Source organism: Sarcophilus harrisii, chromosome 2, assembly GCF_902635505.1.
Source record: "Sarcophilus harrisii chromosome 2, mSarHar1.11, whole genome shotgun sequence".
NCBI lineage: Eukaryota > Metazoa > Chordata > Mammalia > Dasyuromorphia > Dasyuridae > Sarcophilus > Sarcophilus harrisii.
The window spans coordinates 176,949,868-176,962,012 of record NC_045427.1 but is presented as its reverse complement, the minus strand read 5'-3'; the positions used below and the strand labels follow the sequence as shown (position 1 = coordinate 176,962,012).

Sequence of the window (12,145 nt, the reverse complement as noted above, 5' to 3'; positions counted from 1 at the left end):
TATAAATTAAGGGAATATGGAAAGATGCTATAGACAAATCATGCCTCACATTTCAACAGAGTTAGCTCCAAAAGGGAAGGTGTTGTATGAACACTACAGTTTAGAGAAAATGTCAGTGCTCAAATTATTGTTAGGTCAAGACACAACAGCTGGTGATGACTGATAATTATTCAAGTCACCATACCAAAGATTTAAAGGTTATATATCTCATGCTACTTATTAAGCTCAGTGGTGTTTTGTTTTTATTTTTCTCTCTGTCAAAAAAATAAAGTCTAAATGAAAAACATATAATTGGAGAATGGAATTTTGTATTCTTATTTATCCTGTGAAGAATGAATCTACCATATGACAGAAGTACCTTTTTTCATTCAAAAGTTTTACCCTCAAAGAGGTTTAAAAATTGAATTGCATTTTGAGTCGCTTATAATACCTTTGAAGGTTTCATTTCAGAAATTGAAGGATCCTTTTGTGAAACAATTGATCATTCAAGTAATTTGTGTGTTTTGTAAATATTTATTTAGAGTGTAAGTTTTGCTTCAGTTGATATTCAACTTTTATATTACTTAATTAATGAGACTAAGTCAGAGATCTGTGTTGAGCCTCATTTTATTTTCATTAGTTACATACTTTTTTTAGTTATTTGGGGATTTTGTATAACGGACTTTCAAATATGTAGAGGTATCACTTTAGTGCCTGCTCACATACTTTCATATAATAGCATTATTTATATGAAAGAACAATAACATTTAAAAAATTTATTGGAGATGTTAAGAAAATTCAAACTCTTATCATAATGAGAATATTTCACTGCTTTTGCTAGCATAAAACTTTATCTATATTTCTGCTGGTAGTTATTAATCCAAGATATTAGACAAATTGCATCTGTTTAAATAATGAAGAACATACAGGTATGCACCAATTTAAGAGAAAGCTTATTATTTGATGTATTGAAATACTAAAAAGAAGGATTTGACCTGATGAATGTGACTATTTTGCTGTAAGATACATATCCCTTAGAAGCTTTTATTTCTATTTTGGAAAAAATGTATTGAGAATAAATATGCAAGTTATTCCTGTGAGCTTGTGTTCAAGAATAAATAGATGAAGGGTGAAGCAATTTTGTACTCAGTAACATTAGACTACATTTCTACATTTAGAATAGATATCTGAATGTGCTGGAAAATAGTGCTTCAAGGGAGAAATTCTAAAATGAAAAAAAAATTGAACATTACAAGATGAAAATGTTTGGTGGTGCTATTGGCTTAGGAATAAACTCAAGACATTGAAAAGTAAAATCCACATGATAGAAAAGAGTTTTTAGTTAGTGCAGGTGAGGGCTTCTGATCCTTCTTAAAACAAATCATACTTATTTCTGTGATATCTGAAGGCCAGCCTTTCCTAACAGTATATTTCAATAGCAGTCACTGCTCCATTCCATTACAGCAAAGATCTCTGCCAAGTGACTAGTTGTTAACCTGATAAATTAAGACTCACTAATGTGTTAAAGGTTATTAATGAATGGCCTTCATGGGTAGTGCATATATACTTTAGAAGAGGTTTTTCTGGAGACTATACTTTTATGTAAAGAACAGATCATTAGTGAGAATTTAAGAGATAACAATTAGGACAGTGTGGAAGATATTTCTGAGTGGTCAACTCTTGAGTATCAGTATCATATTACATTATGTAGACAGCTGTCTTCTGCAGTTCACCCTTCCTGCACAAATATGGGCTCAACTTGGCCCAGGAACCATCTTACCATCTTAGCCACTAGATGTGTTTCTTGAGCTTCAGAACTGAGCACTTCCTGTGACTATGACTTTGGCGTAGGCAAATTTGGATTTGAACTTTAACTCTTGGAAAGATCTTTATCTTATACCTTATCTAAAACTGATGGGTACTAAGGCAGTTAGGGGTTCATCATCCTATAGTTTTAACTAAATACTATGATGACATTCTGTTAGACAGAATATTCTTAGCCATAGCATCTTAGACATGCAAGTGGTCTCTTCAAGTTTGGATATATGAATCTTCACCTGAATTCCTTTTATCAGAAATATTCTTTTCTTTTGTTAGTTTTCTCCTAGGATTTTGTGCACTCATATATGGTCTATTTTAAGTTATATTTATTTGTGTATGTATTGTATCCCTGTAGTAGATATAAGATACAAAGCAGTCAGGAACCATGTCTTAATAAGTTAGATACTTATTAGCTCTGTAAACTCAGGCAAGTCAGTTAACCTCATTGGGCATATTTCCTTATCTAAATAATTTTAGATGGTCAAAACTAATGGCATCTAACTTTGATTATATGCATATAAGATGAAATTTGCAAGATGAATGTTACTGATAATTGGATGCTATGCATTTATAGACTGAACTGATTATTATTGATAACACTCAGAAAAAGAGAGAGAAAAGAGAGAAAGAGGGAGAAAAAGAGAGAGTAAAAAACAGAAAATAGAAAAACAGAAAGAGACAGACACAGAGAAAGAGTGTTAGAATTCCAAATTTCCCATATAGGTAGATTGCAAGTGATAAGCCTTTGAACTAGACAGATTCTGACTCTTTGACTTCCATATGTTTATGGTTTTGACTTTTACACAAGGCAGACCTATTTTTACTTTTATTTCTGCTCATTCAGAAGTCTCAGATTTAATCTAAAGTCCTAACAAAGATGACAATCTATTGAAATGCTATACCTAACTAGTGACTATCTTATTCAACTCCCTCATATATAGATGAGGAAACTGAGGCCAAGAGAAGTTACGTGACTTGCCCAAGACCATATGGATGATGAAAAGAAGAGTGGAGATTTGACCCTCTGTTGCTCTGTTTCATCAAACATCAATCTGTGTATGATGATGATGAGCTAAAAAGATACTTTGCTCAAATTAGATCATTAAAAAGAAAAAAAAGAAATATTTCTAAATTTGCATTTATTACTGTATTGATTATTACACTGAAATGAAAATATTAAATGAAATTATTAAAATGAAATCACTAAAACAGCAAAAACACAAAATTTCTCTGACATCAACTGGACACATATCATAAATCAAGAATTAGAATTTAATTCAAACTCCTTATTTTACATATGAGGAAACTTAGGTTAAGTGATTTAGCTAAGATCATTAAGGGAGTAAATGCCTGAGAGAGAATTTTAATTCAAAGTTGTTGATTCCAGGGGCAGTGACCTTTCCATCATTTGTAATTATGTAAGAGCAACAACATACTGTATCATGTCCCCTGTCCCCCCAATTAAAGTGCTTTTTGTTTTACAGATCTCGATCATTGCTGTCTTCTTATGGAGAAGCAAGGAGAGAACGTTTTCTTAATGAACTAAGTTTCATAGAAGAAGATGTGCGTCTGGCTCGATCTCATGCTAGAGAAAAATTGGATAAATATTCAATTGAAGAGATGGTAAAAGCACTCTAAATTTCCTTTTATAAGTATAAATGAAATAGCCGGTGACATACCAGTTTTGTGATTTTTATCTTGGAAATTAAAATTCATATCAGAGACCATTTACAGTTTTCTGCTGACTTGTCTTTGTTTCTTGGTTAACAGGTGAAAGATAAGATGGCCTGGGAGAGACATGCATGTGAGGAAAGGATAAGTAGAGCTCCAGAGATTCTGGTGCGGCTTAGGTCCCACACTGTCTGGGAAAAGATGAATGTGAAACTTTGCTTCACTGTACAAGGATTTCCTACTCCTGTGGTACAATGGTCAGTATTTTATTTTATACTTTTACATTCCATTGACTCAAAAAGGGTGTTAATGGTTTTTCCTTAAGGGATCATGTCTGTCTGCTCAAAGGGTGATCAGACTGGAGATAGAGCATAAACTTGACTTCTAACCATTTTCCCATTCCCCTCCTGAAATGAAATTCCCACATAAAGGGTTTCATGCAACTGTGGACACAGGATATATTTTTCAAAGCTCCCAATACACTAATTCTAAATAAGTGCTAACATTTTTATTCTAGTGCAACTCTATTAAATGATTCCCTACAGGGTCATCCACTTAAGAACAGGCTCTTATAAGTGACAAGCATCTAAATGAGTGGACTTTTAGTAGGCTGGCATTTATGTGGTGAATGATTCCATTATCCAAGTCTTTAGACACCATGGGATTAATTCTGTTGGACCACATAGTGCATTGTAGTAAACTTTCAACAGTAACCAGAATGCTCAGGGAATGCATTGTTTTGACTGTGAGTTAACTTCAAAAAATTTAATTGAAAGCTTTTGTTTCTATAACTCCTTCATCTGCCAGCACAACACTCTTCTCTTCTGTTTCTAGAGAGCCATTTCTTATAACAAAATAAAAAAGAAAAAAATGTTCAGTGGAACTTAATAACGTCAACCAAGTATGGTGTTAAATACAGTGTTCTATATCCATGGTCCCCCACTCTCATTCTCATATATCTACTTTGGAGACAAAATTGATTTAATATGAATTTTCTTCTGAATGAAATGGTTTTTTTGTATTCTATAATATATTTTAAGGTATCAAACTTTTTTGTTTCATATTTTTGCTATTCCCCCCCCCCAAAAAAAAATGTATTGTCACTTTCCTGTGTTAGTAAACAGAATACATTCAAAAACACATTCTTCACACTGTACCATAGCATGGAAGCACCACCACATTGACATGAAGGACTAGAGGTTAGTATGATTTGGGTTTATATTTTGTCTCTGATCCTGTTCAATTCCCTTAATCTCCATATGTCTCAAGTGTCAAAACTGCTAAATCACTGCTAGTTGAAAACTGTATCTGTGGTAGAGAATGGAGTTCCTAAATTGGGATATCTCTACATAATGACAAATACTTTCACTTATTAATGTTTTAATTGTCTAGTGTTCAGTATGTCAAGCATCTATTATTATTGCATAACACTGGAAGATTGAATGTATGTATATCATACTGTACATATTCAATTCACCAGAGCATTTTTTCCCTCCTCTTTCTAGGTAATTAAGGTTTTAATGTAACATACTATATATATTATGGCTCCTTTGAGAAAATTTACAAGTAGGGTGATTATCCTTGTGTAAGTATAAGCATGAAGAGATTTTTTAGGAATATCAAAGCTATTAGAATATTGATTCTGACTTTAAGTTAGATAAAAAATATTTCTATATGAATGGAGAGAAAAATTTGATATTATTCTCTTTCATTTTAAGGTATTAAAATCTGAAAATTTCACAAATGGGTTTCTTGTTTATTTGAAATGAATGTGACTTCTAATTTGCTTAATTATTACACATTTCTGTTATCATTAGATTCTAATGTGTATTGTGATTTTAATTACTTTGGATTAACCTTCATAATTTTTATACATTTAGAGATATAGGACTGATTGACCTATTTGCAAATGTCTAAGCTCCCTGAACCAGATCCTATATACACATACAAATGTGTTTACATGTATATATAACATATATGCCTGTACTAAGTATGCATATTATATGCATATTAAATGAAATGCAATGTGTATGTATACATATCTACAAATAGATGTACATAGAAGTTTATGTCTTAAAGGATTCAAGAAATTAGATTCCCTCATTTTATAGATGAAGAATCTGACCCAAAAGCAGGGGAAATAACCTCGTACAGTTAGCCAATGACAAAGCTAGAACTGAAACCTATGTTTTCTGAATAGTGTTTTCCTCACTACATATCTCACAGATATATTGAATACATGTAGAGAAACATACATGCAATATAATATATTTGTATGCATAAGTTTATGTAGATATGCATATATCTTGTTCCCATAATGTACGTTATAAATCTAGAGGTGGAAGGGATATCAGAGATCCCTGAAAGTCTAACCACTTTGTTTTATAGATGAAGAAATTTAGTATAAGAAAAGTTATTAGCTTGTCCAGTTTCACATATTTAGTAATGTCTGAGTGATTTGAACTTATGTCTTCTTGACTTTAAGTGCAGTGCTCTACCTTGCCAGCTAGCTAAATCTGTCTCCTCCCACTACGTGCAGACACATGTGCACACATCTATACACACATGTGATCATATGCATGCATAAATATATGTACATACATAATTCCACAGATGATAAGAAGAATTAGACATTACATACATGGCATATATCTGAGTAGATCCAATAACTATATCACTCTTAGATATCTGTATTTCAACTCTAATTCTCATATAGTTGAAAATAGGAAGCAGAATATGGCTAGGAAATATCAATAATTTTTGGCATGCTATATGGTATTTATTAGTTCTTCTAAGAAGATATATACATTTTGGAACTTAATCATTTAGGAGGGATTTATATATGAGAGATTGTAAATTTGCTGTTTCAGTTGGAAATATTAATATGGAGTCAGATTCTTCATCTGTAAAATGAGGGAATTTAATTTCTATCATCTATGCATGGTGTGTATTGAACCCTTCAAGAGATGAACTCTCTGGGCTCAATTTCCTCATCTGTTAAATGAGAGTGATGGACTAGATGATTTTTAGTCTCTTCCAGTTCTGAGTATATGATTGAGTGAAGAAATAGTGATCTAAATGTTCCTTAGGTTCCATGTTGCTATAAATAGGATTATTCAGTTACATACTTCTGTGAATTTGTCATTTTAAATGTGGCCACACCTTTGGCCCATGAACAGTGCAATCCAACCATACCTTCTTATCCTATGCAATTATTATACAGGTCCTTTTGTAAATCGTTCATAGAGGATGTGATTATTTTTTTCCAATATATTTCATGGAGGCCAATGTAGGACTCAAGCCATTGATTGGCTATTATTATTCACTGTTCCTGCATGCCTAATCTATCTCTCATTCTGGTTATTCAAATCTCTGATCATATCTTTTCTTTGATTTTTTTTTTTTTTGTTCAAGTCATTTTTGGTAATTTATTTATAGCCACTATTTATCGAGCCATTGCCATCTACAAATTTGATCCTGGTGGGGGTATATGTATACACTCACACACACACACAGATATGTGTATAAATACCCTAAAGTCAACAAGTATTTATTTAGTGCCTACTATGTGCCAGGCCAAAAAAAAATGAAATGACCCTTACTTTCAAGCAGTTTATTTAGTAGCAATCTGTATTAAATGGGCTTGGGGACATAGGAACCTGGCTACCATTTATAACATTATTTCTATTGAAAAATGCGACCTGACTTTCAAATCACTAGCATGGAACAAAACTCATTTGTAAATTAGGGATGATTTGCTTAGGTTAGCCACAGGTATATTTCTTTGCTTTCGAAAAATATAACATGTACTTTATGTCTAATAGTATGTTTTCATGTTGTTAAAATATGAGATATTTAAAAGCATATTTACAAAATCAGCAAAGCTATAGTAATGGCAGAATCAGAAACTGAAAAGGAAAACTATGCCACTCATTTAAAAACAAATCTCTTTTCTATATTTTAGGTATAAGAATGATAGTTTGATTTGCCAAGCAAGTGAACCAGGAAAGTATAGGATTGAAAGCAACTATGGAGTACAAACACTGGAGATAAATAGGTAAGGTGTTCATATGAATAGTATTTTTTTGCTTACTGCCTAACATTGGATAATTAATAGAAGCTGTGAGGAAGAAATGGAAGAAATGCCAAAGCTCAAATATCCATGAGTGTTGTCCTACACCTTTAAATGGGTTCAGGAGTAACTTTAATTGATGCTTGCAGGTTCTCTTTGAATATCCTGGGTGTGAGGCCAAAGGAATGCACAATGGGCAGCTGTGTTATGACACCATTCTGTGAACAAAAGATTTGAATAGTTTAAGTGGAGATAATGATGTTGGGATGTAAAAACCACTATGGATTCCAACTACAGCTAATTTGTTTAAGTCCTGAAACATTAACTGACTCCTATGCCCTTAGGAAGAGTCCTTTTGAAAAATTCTAAGTGCAAAAAAAAACTTATTCAGGCTTCTTACATCAAGGAGCTTCAACAGTTGCATTTTTAAAAATTAATTTTTGCTTAAAAGTTACTGTGATCAGAATGTCCAAAATTAAGAATCAAAAATATATGTTTTTATTCTTGGTGTTCTGGCATTTAATAGCTGTCTGAGCTTAGACTTTTCTTATTTCTTGTTTATTCTGTATTGGGATAACTATTTGTATATAATATAAATTTCCCAACATTGAATTGTGAGCTTCTTAAGGGCAAAGAATGTCTTTTGCCTCTTTTTGAATCCCCAACACCTAACAAAATGCCTGGCACATAGTAAACATTTAATAACTATTTATTGATTGACAGTCCCACTGAGATATTTTTTTAATAACTTTTTATTGACAGAACCCATGTCAGGGTAATTTTTTTTACAACATTATCCCTTGCACTCACTTCTGTTCCGATTTTTCCCCTCCCTCCCTCCACCCCCTCCCCTAGATGGCAAGCAGTCCTATACATGTTAAATATGTTACAATATATCCTAGATACAATACATGTGAGCAGAACAGAACAGTTCTCTTGTTGCACAGGGAGAATTGGATTCAGAAGGTAGAAATAACCCAGGAAGAAAAACAAAAATGCAAACAGTTTACATTCATTTCTCAGTGTTCTTTCTTTGGGTGTAGCTGCTTCTGTCCATCATTGATCAATTGAAACTGAGTTAGATCTCTTTGTCAAAGAAATCCACTTCCATCAGAATACATCCTCATATAGTATCGTTGCTGAAATATATAATGAACTCCTGGTTCTGTTCATTTCACTTAGCATCAGTTCATGTAACTCTCTCCAAGCCTCTCTGTATTCATCCTGTTGGTCATTTCTTACAGAACAATAATATTCCATAACATTCATATACCACAGTTTACTCAACCATTCTCCAATTGATGGACATCCATTCATTTTCCAGTTGCTAGCCACTATAAACAGGGCTGCCACAAACATTTTGGCACATACAGGTCCCTTTCCCTTCTTTAGTATCTCTTTGGAGTATAAGCCCAGTAGTAACACTGCTGGATGAAAGGGTATGCACAGTTTGATAACTTTTTGAGTCCCACTGAGATTAATCTGTGAAATGGGGATAATAATTCTTCTTTTGCCTTTCATAAAGGGTAGTTGTTGTTAGAATCAATTGACAAAGAGATAAAAACAGGTTGAAAATTATAATGCACAAAATGCTTTGCAAACCTTAAAATGTTACATAAATTCCAGCTGTTACTATTATTATCATTTCACCTATCTATTTGTCTATCTATGTGTATGAACAAACATACATATACAAATAAGTTTTTGCCATGTCATCTGAAAACTGTTATAAGATAACTGGATTATAGTGAGGTTCATTGAATATTTAAATAAATGTATTCAATAATTCTAAATGTTACTTTATGAAAGTCAAATGTGAGGGAATCAGATCAATATATCCCAAGAATGTTTTTAATCCTCTAAGGCATTCAAGTTCAAGCTTAAAAAGAAAGTTTTCCCACACTAGCATTTCTTTATATTGATTCTTACCTACAAGATTTACTCCATCTATCCCTTTAACTCTCTTCTAATGCATTTGCCAAAGAATGTTAGCTAATGTAACAGTACATCTATGTATATATCTTTATCACTCTGCTAGACTATATGCCCCATAAGGGCATGAGCAATATCTCATTTAATTTTGTCTTTATCAAACTTCACGGGCAATTCCTTAGCTACATTAGGAGTTTAATGCCTGTCAAATAGAACAGAAATTGTCAACTTGTGCTCTGGAGGATAGTCTGTCATTCTTATTCTATCCTCCTTACTCTTCTGGCATTCTAGCTCTTTTATTTTCCTGCCATCTTTCTATTTTTTCCCCTACCTTTTTCTGTCTCATTCATTCACCTTCTTAAGTTGTTGTAGCCCTTTTTCTCCCCATTGGAGACTGATCTCTACCAAATACCTGCCCATGGGAGCAAGTTGGATGAAAACAAAAACAAAAAATCCAGTGTCAGGATCTAAGTATAAATCCATCCTCTTGTAACTAATTAATCGGGTTGCTTTGGGGTTGGGTTTTCAGTGATCATTAGCATGCCTTCTGACTTCATTCACATACTTTTTTTCAGTATAGTATATGAGCTGCTGTCCAGCAGTTTTGAGATCAAGTAGAAGGGGGAGGTGGGAGAGTGGAAACTGTAGAAGAAAAAGCACTCTTCTCAATGTGGCAAAGGAAAAAAAAGTGCCTAAGGCTTGTCTTTTGTAGCTATTAGCTAGTGATTCCATTGCCCCATTAAGATGAAACCTAAGTTGAAAATATCCAACATCTTTTGAGGATGGATGTGGGTGTGGAATAAACTCATTTTCTGTTTTTAGAAAAAAATCCTTTCTTATTGAGGGCTACGTGACCCATTTCTTTTCAGAATTATGCAAGGCAACCTGTTTCTCTTTTTATGTAAGTAGTAAAAAAAAAAAGTACTTCCTTTTATATAACACAATATGGTACAGTAGGAAGAGTGCTATACTTAGAATCAGAAAATCTGTATTCAAGTCCTGCTTCTGACTATTACTGCCTATATGATCTTAAACAAGTCACTCTTTCAGACTCAGTTTCCTTGCTGCCAGAACTAACTGTCATTCTTTTCAGTTAAAAAATTTAATACAAACACAAATAATCAAACAAGTGAATTTTCTTATGAAACATTAAAATTTGATGTTTATTTTTATTTTAAAAATAAAATAATACAAATGTTTACAAAATAATAAAAAAATCAACTTCTTTATTCCAGACTCGTGTCTGAATTTCTTATGTAAAATTGAGTAATATTTTATTATGGATGAAATTATTCATTTTTCAGATATGCTTCAAAATGCTGTATATAGACAACAAAAATCTTCCCTGTAATATTAGACTTGGTGGCTAAACAAATATTTATCCAAAGATATCTGAAAGGTTACTAGAAACTCCCTAAAGCAACTTTGTGCTTTGTGTTCTGTCTTCAAAATTAATAAACATTTTGTATCTCTCAGCATATGATATGATAATATATTTTAGAAATAGAATCACTATGAATATCACTAGTTCTTGGGCTCTTCTCAGCTGTTCATACCAAACTACTGAGCTGTAGTCTATCTGATCTATGACCATTTTGCATGGCTTGAAATGTGTTGGCTATCATTGCCTACTAGTGAGGGAATTAATTTTTCCTTCTGATGCAAGTGTGACATTTATTCCTATGAATGTCCTTTGGCTGTGGTAGAAAAATTCTTGGAGTGCCAAAAAGGAAGCATAATCACATGCATTTAACATTGTAATTGACACTATTTCACATGGTCTTATGTTTTTTCTCTTGGGGCTCATAAAGTTATTCCCAATCTTAAAAGAATTTTTATTTGTTCTCACATTTTTATGAAGTCTTTAGGACAAATAGTTTAATGCTTTCCAGTGATAACTTCCCACCTTACAAATGTAGAGTAGCTTTGGTTAATATTGTTGGTTACTTTGGTTAATGTTCTTATACTTCATATTTAACTGTTAATATTAACATTTTCATTTTAGTCAAAATTTTAAATCTTCAGCATGATATAATATGACACAATTCAAAATCGAAGAACACCAAGTCTTATTCTATCTCTAAACCATTAACTTTTACTTTTTTCAAATCTCTTCATAATATAGTTTCCTAAATTTAACATAGGTATAATAATTAACACCAATTTATCTCATTGAGTTGATTGTGAGCCTCTTAGCTACAATGCTGGGATTTTAAAGGAGTCTCAAATAAATCTGCATAAATAGAGACCAAAGAATTTTTTCTGGGAATTTGTCCAAATGGAAAGCAATCAATTGCTTAATCAGTCAATTGAGAATTCTCACACGATTGGGCAAGGACCAATGACAGGGCCAGGGATATAGACCAGACCTGTGATTATATAATATATTGTTATTGGTACATGGAGGAAACTTCCTCTACTAGTGAAAATTGGCACTATCTCTGCAAGTTAGAATCTTATAGAATTGCCTGAAGGATTGAGAGGTTGTAATTTTCTCACTTTCAAGGTTAGAAAAAGGAGTTGGATCTGGGTTTTCTTGCATCAAACCCAGTTTCATCTATTATGCTCTAAAATAAGGGCTAGACCAAAATTCTGAGGGTCAAATGCTTTTCTGGAAGCATAAATGATGCCCAAACAGACCCTATTTTGCAGAATGGATTAGGAAAGTGA

The 12,145-nt window shown here is 32.8% G+C and overlaps 1 protein-coding gene across 1 annotated transcript in view; it reads left to right on the top strand.

The window, feature by feature from the left end:
* The window catches only part of MYOM2 (myomesin 2), a 152,338-nt gene that overhangs the window by 21,424 nt on the left and 118,769 nt on the right, over nucleotides 1-12,145 (top strand). Inside the window, exons 4-6 of the mRNA XM_003757920.2 lie at nucleotides 3,285-3,423; nucleotides 3,571-3,728; nucleotides 7,436-7,528. Of these exons, the coding sequence (XP_003757968.1) occupies nucleotides 3,285-3,423; nucleotides 3,571-3,728; nucleotides 7,436-7,528 (390 nt within the window). The remainder of the gene's footprint in view (nucleotides 1-3,284; nucleotides 3,424-3,570; nucleotides 3,729-7,435; nucleotides 7,529-12,145) is intronic.